At 34.9% G+C, this 9,309-nt stretch overlaps 1 protein-coding gene across 1 annotated transcript; it reads right to left on the bottom strand.

Annotated features, from left to right (window-relative positions):
- Positions 1–809: 809 nt before the first annotated feature.
- Positions 810–8,461, bottom strand: LOC134718262 (germ cell nuclear acidic protein-like). The gene is made up of 5 exons (XM_063580755.1): positions 8,328–8,461; positions 5,508–6,218; positions 4,818–5,270; positions 4,283–4,568; positions 810–881 (listed from the first exon to the last, which is right to left on the bottom strand). Exons 1-5 carry the CDS (start codon positions 8,459–8,461, stop codon positions 810–812), a joined length of 1,656 nt encoding a protein of 551 aa, XP_063436825.1.
- Positions 8,462–9,309: the final 848 nt, after the last annotated feature.

Here is a 9,309-nt window from a genome sequence, read left to right as displayed (position 1 = left end):
GTCAGTAATGCTTTCCCCATATCTTTGTGCTTAGCTATCTTATATGGTAATTTCATCTCTTGCCCTTCTGTAACGACAGTTTGCATTTTGCTCCATTAAGTTTGCTGACAGCATTCACACTGTACAGTTCAATTAGAATTGCCTTATCTAACTGAGAGTCTGCTAAAGAAATATATTTTTAAAGTCTTCTAGAGCTGTGTGCAAATTGCGGTTTGCAGTTTCTTGAAAGTTATTTGAAATATCAATATAATCTACAAATGACTGAATATTCCTTTTCCTGTATTCCATTATATAACCCACGTTGTTGATATAAATTTGCATAATTGGTAAAACTCTAGAAAGTGTTTCTACGACTTCAACGGACATTTTTCTTTTGATGGATTCAGTCGGTTTATTGAGATATTGAAGTTTAGATGCGGCCAAAAGCTTACTTAGGGTTTGAGTTTTAACAAGCGGCCCATTGGTCAGTAGAAATTCACCACAAGCCACTACAGCATGCATGTGGGCACGTTCCTCCTTTCTAACTTCCAATTTCAGTCTGGTTTTTAGTTTCATTGTCTCTTCTTTCACACTCTTCTGTATTTTCTCCTCTAACTGACATCTTTCTAAATATAGTGGGGTATTTAAAGAATTCTGTTCGACTGTTGTTATTTGTCTAATATTGTCTCTTGTATGATTTTTCGCAGCGATAAGACCCATGATATTGTAAAACTCTTTGCTCAATCCATGGTACATATCCTCTGTCAAATTGAAATGATCATGCTCCTCTGGAAAATAGTGTGCGTATGTTGTGTCCATGAAGTTATTGCCTATATCATTTGTAGAAATATCATTTCACTTGCTTTATCCTCTATATCTCTGTTAACTCCAAGTGGGTCAATCTGAAATGTTGATGAAGAATTCATAACAAATTGTCATCTTGGGCAGAAACAAAAATTTATATGACTATCATATTATTGTTATATAACCTATTTTCATTCAAATTGAATTACTTATAAATAATTGTGAACATTAGGTTTTTATTCAATTTTAAAAGCTGAATCTATATATAACTTTGGTTTGATTGTTCCTCATGAACTTAAATCCAGAAAAGCCCTTCGGACACATGTATTATTAAAGGTGCTGTTTTCATTTTTTGTATCAAATAGTTTTTATTAATAGTTTTAGTGACATAGAAATTGTTAAGTAGGAAGATACATAACATACATACATACATAAAGCCACTATGTTCCGTCAGTAACTTTGTTCCGGCGGAACTTGTCAACTAGTTGTTATATTCCGAAAAAAAGTAGCTAGTTGAAAATTTCCAGAACAATGTAGCTAGTTGAATAGTTCTGACTGAACAGAACTAGTTAGTCAACTTTAAGTTGCATTTCATAGCTCACTTTAAACGGAATAAGATGCATTGTCATGCACATTTAGTATTCATAGTACCCTCAATTTTAGAGTAATGTTTAACAATAAATTCAAATGTATACCGTTATTTTACTGGCTATATCGTGTTTCTGTCCCTTACCCTTTAATTACGGTAGATGTTTATTTTGGGTTATTTTACATCGATCTTGACATAATAATGCTTTTTTTTACAGTATATTTAATCTGACCTTTTGCAGAAAGTATGTAAAATGTTGCAGTTTATTTCTTTTGCATTTTACTTTTTTTTCTTCGCAAAGGCATTTAACGTGTTTTAGTTTTTGTTGACAGCTTGGCAGTTTTACCTCTATGTACTGGAATGTGTCAACTTTGTACCACAACAAGGTAAGATCATCTTATATGTTGATGCTCTCTCTTGGCTTTCTCCTGTAGACATCTATAGCTGTTGAGGAGTTGTAAGAAGTACTGAATAAAGGTTGGTCACTAACTGAAGACACTTCCAGGAAATCGGACAGATCATCCGCTTCAGTAGATACATCTACGGCTTCTGAAGATATGAAGTCTGGATCAAGCTGTAAATGTGGACTTTCAAGATATCTGCGACGTCATCCCAACAGTAGTGTGTATGACGCAAGACTACTAATATATGTTTGCAATGTAATGATTTTATGAAGTCACCACACGAGCAAGACAGTGGATTTTCATTAGAACCCAGGTCTACAGTGTAATTAAGACTTTCTTCAGTTTCAATCTTTACCAATAATAATCCTCTAGAAAGTTTATCACTGTGTTCCCCACTGAAATTTGCAGCATAGGCAAATCTTGAAAGTCAATGGCTTACGTATGGCGTATATACTAAATTTAGTCCTGGTATCTATGATGAGTTTATTAACAACCACTGGGTCGATGCCACTGCTGGTGGAGATTTATTTCCCCGAGGGTATCACAAACCCAGTAGTCAACACTTTTTCTGTTGACATGAATTGTCATTGATATGGTTATATTTATAAATTGACTGTTTGCAAATTTTGGATTTTTTTGAAATACTAAGGCTTTTCTACCTCCGGCATAGATTACCTTAGCTGTATTTGGCAAAACTTTTATGAATGTTTGTCCTCAATGCTCTTTAAATTCGTACTTTATTTGTCCTTTTTAACTTTTTTGGATTGGAGTGTTACTGATGAGTCTTTTGAAGACGAAACGCGCGTCTGGCGTATATACTAAATTTAGTCCTGGTATCTATTATTAGCACATTTCTTGGCAAGTTATACAAGAACATAGGAGAGTGTTGATTGTATTGTCCGTATTGAGTGGAATACTGGTAATTCAGTCTTCTGTACGTTCTTAATTGGTCGGACACAAAATCTTTTACCAGTATTTCAAATATCTAAAAGTGTTAATATGTGTTTGTATCAGATGTTGTTTCGCTGGGTCTTCACTGATTTTAGTCGTAAATTGTTACTCATAGCAATACAAAAACCGAGTGCGTCAGCAATAAGTGGTGCACAGTTAGTCCCCATTGAAGTTCAGATAACATGACGATAAACGGAATCTAGAAATCTTGACAAATTATTTGCTTTAATTTATAATACCACATGTACCTTTATGAGACATAAGAATTTGCACTAAAGGATAACTGCAAGTCAATCTGAATTACAACTACACTTCATGACTATGAATGTTCTTCCGTCTCTCTTGTGTAAGGTTAATGTCTGTATAAACAGACATTAAAAGATGTAATATAAATGCCAATGAGACAACTCTCCATTTAAATAACAATTTGTAAAAGTAAACCGTTATAGGTCAACATACCACCTTCAACACACAGCCTTGGCTCACAATGAACAACAAGCTATAAAGAACCCCAAAATTGCAAGTGGAATACCATTCAAACAAGAAATAAAAAACAACCAATGAAAAACATGTATATAAAATTACATATTAAACAAACAACAACTACTGTACATCAGATTCTTGACTTAAAACAGATACAAACATTTATAACTAGATTAAACCTTTTAATGCTACCAAACCTTCTCCCATTTACTGAGACAACAGCATCACGAAACAGATAACACGATAAAATACCAATTCGAACGCTTAACTCAATCAAAACAGCTCATCTCAATCAAGTTAAGGTTGTTTATCTTGAAATAATGTTGAATCTACTTGTAACTCTGTATTGCCTCAAATATAAGTTATGAAACTTTTTCACAATGCTAATTAAAGACACATCAAGTTTGAATTTTGGTAGAAAAACTTTTACCATTCTATAATAATGCCCCTCAACATATAAGAACAACATTTATAATGCAATAACCTGCTTTTAATTTAACAGCTGGACCAAAATAAATCAAACTTAAAAACTCCATCATTATAGAGCTTTTTAAAGCTTGTCATAATGATTTCAATCTTATTTTTCATCATTTATAAACCACATTACATACAGGTGAGCGACACAGGCTCTTGAGAGCCTCTAGTTGTTAAATGTTTTCTGCTTTGTATCGATCTGAGGAATTAAGCCCTTTTCAACTGATTTTTATAGTTTGTTCTTATGTTGCATTGTAACACCACTGTCCCAGGCTAGAGGAGGTTTGGTTTGTCTCAAATCAGGAGCCTGTTATTCAGTGGTTGTTGCTTGTTGCTGTATATCATATTTGTTTTCCATTTATTGTTTTGTACATAAATCAGGTCATTAGTTTTCTCATTTGAATTGTTTTACATTTGTCAATTCGAGGCCTTTTATAGCTGACTATACGGTATGAGTTTTGCTCATTGTTGAATGCCGTATGGTGACCTATAGCTGTTAACTTCTATGTTATTTGGTCTCTGATGGAGAGTTGTCTCATTGGCAATCATACAACATCTTCTTTTTTTCATATCTATACAACTGTTCTTACCTATTTACATCAGAGTGATCATCACCATAATCTGGCTGGCTAACAGACACATCTGACTTGCTGGCAGGGACATCACCATCTGTCTGGCTGACATGGACATCATCTGATTGGCTGATAAGTACATCACTATCTGACTGACTGACAGGGACATCACAATTTGTCTGGCTGACATGGACATCATCTGATTGATTGACAGGTACATCACCATCTGCCTGGATGACAGGAACATCACCATCTGACTGGCTGACATGGACATCATCTGACTTCCTGGCAGGTACATTACCATCTGACTGACTGACAGGGACATCACCATCTGACTGGCTGAAAAGAACAAAATGAATTTAATTACATAGTGAATAACTTTCTTTGTATGACTCTTAGTTTATTTCTATTTTACAACTATCATACATCTGAAAAGTAGGACTTTTTGTAAGCAACAAAAAAATTGGTACACAAAATGTTTAAAGTTATTCAGATACAGGGGAACACTATATAATATTACAATTTAAATTTGAAATCACACATCTATACCACTGTTCTTACCTATTTACATCAGAGCGATCATCACCATAATCTGGCTGGTTAACAGACACATCTGACTTCCTGGCAGAGACATCATCATCTGACTTGCTGATAAGGATATTATCTTCTGACTGACATACAGGGACATCATCATCTGACTTGCTGACAGGGACATCACAATCTGTCTGGGTGACATGGACATCATCTGATTGGCTGATAAGTACATCGCCATCTGACTGACTGACAGGGACATCACCATCTGTCTGGCTGACATGGACATCATCTGATTGGCTGATAAGTACATCACCATCTGACTGACTGACAGGGACATCATCATCTGACTTGCTTACAGGGACATCACCATCTGCCTGGCTGACATGGACATCATCTGATTGGCTGCTAAGTACATCACCATCTGTCTGGCTGACATGGACATCATCTGATTGGCTGACAAGGACATCACCATCTGACTGGCTGAAAAAAACAAAAAGAACAAAATAATTTTAATTACATAGTGAATAAATTTAGATTTTGTATGACTCTTAAATTTATTTCTACTTCACCACTACCATACATCTGCAAAGTAGGACTTTTTTGTAAGCAGCAAAAAACAATGGTACACAAAATGATTCAAGTTATTCAGATACTTGGGAACACTAAGTAATATTGCAATTTAAATTTGAAATCACATATATTTACCACTGTTCTTACCTATTTACATAGGAGTGATCATCACCATAATCTGGCTGGATAACAGACAAATCTGACTTGCTGACAGGGACATCATCATCATCTGACTGGCTGACAGGGACATCATCATCTGACTTGCTGACAGAGACATGATCATCTGACTGGCTGACAGGGACATCATCATCTGACTGGGTGACATGGACATCATCACCTGACTTGCTGACCAGGATATTATCATCTGACTGACTTACAGGGACATCACCATCTGACTTGCTGACAGGGACATCATTATCTGACTTTCTGACAAAGACATCATCATCTGACTTGCTGCTAGGCACATTCAATTGATTGGCAGGGACATCAATTTCAACCAAAGGTACAAAGTGATTTGGTACCCAGTTTTGAGGCCTCATGTCTCTTCTGTTGCTGGTCCACAAGATGTATGCAGGTTCTGAATTCTCTGAATCTACTGATGGGAGAATTATTCTATGAAGACTTCGCCGTACAGACTTAACAAACTCTGGATAACAGGACATAATAGGGCATCTAAGAATGTTGGACAAAGCAAAGATTTGCCATATACCCATATAAGTGCCAAGTTTTGGACAGTTTAGAACTTCAGCCTCAAATATTGATCGAACAATATTGTCTGTGAGGTGAACACCTACTACGTAGAAATCACTGTATGTTGCAAACAATTGTGAGATACATTCTTGAGAATTGGTTCCTTTCCTTAGATATACAGATCTTCATTTAAAGCAAGTTCTATGACTATACGTGTTCTAATTTCAATATGCTTACTCTCGCTTCTAAATGCAAACAGACTCCCACATCTTGGGAGACAATTCCACCGTTTTACTGTAGGTCGGGAAAAGACCAAGTTACCATATTTTGTTTTCCCAGTCACCCTTGGGGTCAATACTTTATTGTTTGTATGTATACATAATGTTGCTCTACTAACTACCAACATGCATAACCATATTTTGATAGTTCACATCTGCAACTTTTGCTTCTAAACTGATAAATTCTAAAATACTTAACTTAGTGCATATATTTTTGTCAAAATCCGTCTCGTTCTGATTTTTAAATAGAAAACCAGTGTTTTGGCACGCTTTGTTTTAAATTGGAATCCTCAGTGCTCTGTGGCTTTGTAGATGTTTGGCTTTATAGATGTTTTGGTGAGGGCGTCGCTATGGGCCTGGTGCCATTGATAACTATCATCATGGTCAATACAATTACTATCTGTACTAATATTATGTTGAAATGAAGCTGCATCATTTGAAAAGGAAATGCTATCATTATCAGAAGTTTACTGCTGATCAGAAATTTCAAGATTTTTCTCATTTGAATTGGATGAACGTGGTGAAACTAAATTTTCAATTTCATCCTTATTTTATTCACTTTCAATTTCCCTTCAAATATCAGTGACGTGCTTTTAACGTTCCTATTTAATTCCCTTCTCTTTGTCCAGAATGATATTCTTAAAACAACTTGAATGAAGAAAGTCTTTACGATAATCAGATGCTCTATAATTTGTGACAAAATCTTTTCCAAAACAAGTTTTTTTTTTACATTAAAAATAAATATAAAAGAATAAAATAAAAAAAATCATTATTTTCGTTATTTTGTGTGCCCAATTTAGCATCCCCCCAGTTGTCAAAATTGAATAATTTATGTGTATATTTCAACATCTTTAAAGCTTTCGTGTCCTTGGTTTGCTGTCACTACATGTACATTGAACATCCATTTGTACCCAACAAAAAAAATGATATAAAAACCTATTTCTTTGACATTAAGATTATTAACTGTACATGTACAACAGTCAGACAGTATGTTATTCATAGTCTTTATATGATACATGTAGTATAATTCAAATGTTTAAATTAAATCAACAACACTCTTAGATGATAACGATGTAAAATGTCATAATCGATAGACTATAAATGACTTTATTCTGTATGACTATATTGGTCTCTGAAGTCATGTGTTGTCAATATTAATATTGTATTTGTTCTTTTGTTGCCGTGTTCACAAATCAGACAGTTTTCTTGTGTTTGAATTATCTTATTTTTTGCTTTTATCTGTGCCTTAATTATGATTATAATTATAGCTTGCTACACCTTGTGGGTTTTGTTCATTGTTGAGACATTAAATATTAAAATGGGACCCGATGGACAGTCTCATTTTGGCAACCTGGTATGTAACAATATCCCATTATTCCTTATTTTACTTCCATGTGTGTATAAAAAATGCAAGGTGAAAATTTAGAACCTTGTTTCCACAGCGACTAGGTTAGTCAAGGGTTGATCTCATACATGTAGCATGCAAATATGAATAAAGTTTTAAAATGCGCAAAACATTTGTTATGTGCCTTATATGGCTGTCTATTAAAACCAGTGAGTCTGTAATCCAATGTTGTCACAATATTGAAATGTTTAGCTTATTTCATGTATATTGTATGGGAATGATTCAGGATGAACATTGACCTAATTTTGTTTTTATACTGCAACTAAAATTAATATATGATAACTCAGCACACATAGTTATCTTTTTTTCAACTTTGTACTGCAACCTGGTATAGTAGATCACAGATTTTTGTTTTTAAGGAGTAACAGACGGAGAGCAACAAAAAACAGTTAAAACGAACATGGAAAATATCAATACCATCATTGTGTAGGAATGTGTGTCCCACTGTATAGAGACTGGAATGAAAGATCCTCTGGACATCCTGGGATTCTTTCAGAGGAAGATGGTATATGGCAGAGATCTTGATAACCAGGATGAGTCATCCACAATTGAAGGGGAGACTTAACTTCATTTTAGTTGATAGGTCAGACATACTTCAGTCTGCCTTTGATGATATTGACGCCATCACTGATCGCAGACTGACTTGAGAATGTCAGTTTCTTTGAGAGGTAACAGTCTGTATCCATACACAGTAATACATGTACGACTAGTCTACTATTGACAAACATCTTGGACATTCGAAAAAATTTTAGCTAATATGTGTCTTTTTTCAAAATGGAACTTTTTTCGGAAATAATTTCTTTCTGAAGTCAAAAGTGGTCCGATTCCGATGTCAGAAGATGTAACTAAAGAAGATAAATAAAATGACAATAATACATAAATAGCAAGACTACTGGCAGTTACCTGACATGCCAGCATCAGACCTCAATTAAACTGTTTGGAAGATTATGTCTTCATCATATGAATATCAGGCACAATCCCTTCCGTTAGGGGTTTAGTATCATACTATCATAAATATTTGAGAGGAACATAGCCCGTGTCATGCCAACAACTTACCTTTAATTGCTTGCATCCAATTCATTTCAACTTTTGATACTTCTCATATCATATCACCTTATTCCTATATACGAACAAATACCTTTTTGAACAACGCTCGTGGTCTAAATTCTTTGTCAGCCCCGTCTTTTCTGACATGTATAACCAATCAATGGTACATATTTTTCATTTATAACCAGATGTCTTATGCAAATAACTACTTTTTTTTTTAATTTGATACAATCTAGTTAGGGTATAAACTGGCAAGAATCGTACCTTCAAGTTATATAACATACAATAATGTGATGTCGGATCTTGAAATACTTTCAGTCTGACCGATAACAACAACGGACAAAACCTCATTGCAAATTGCAACCATGAACGACGAGAAAAGGGTAACCGGCCAGAATTTCAAAGTCAATTATGGGCCGGTAACCAGGAAGATGTGGTCACCACCATGGAACGGTTTACCACTAATCCACTCAGTTCCATGATGGTGGATCTGTGGCAGGGGGTTGTCCAATTCAATGTATGCATTTAA

Source organism: Mytilus trossulus, chromosome 5 (genome assembly GCF_036588685.1).
Source record: "Mytilus trossulus isolate FHL-02 chromosome 5, PNRI_Mtr1.1.1.hap1, whole genome shotgun sequence".
NCBI classification, from domain to species: Eukaryota; Metazoa; Mollusca; class Bivalvia; order Mytilida; family Mytilidae; genus Mytilus; species Mytilus trossulus.
Note: the sequence above shows the minus strand (reverse complement) of the source record. Positions and strands in the feature narration are given on the sequence as shown.

Coding starts and splice junctions, on each gene's coding strand:
- LOC134718262 (XM_063580755.1), bottom strand. CDS start 8,461: ATGTTTGTCAATAGTAGACTAGTCGTACATGTATTACTGTGTATGGAT. Junction 5,271..5,507: donor GATCACTCCTATGTAAATAG/GTAAGAACAGTG, acceptor TGTTTTTTTCAG/CCAGTCAGATGGTGATGTCC. Junction 4,569..4,817: donor GATCGCTCTGATGTAAATAG/GTAAGAACAGTG, acceptor TGTCCCTGTCAG/TCAGTCAGATGGTAATGTAC.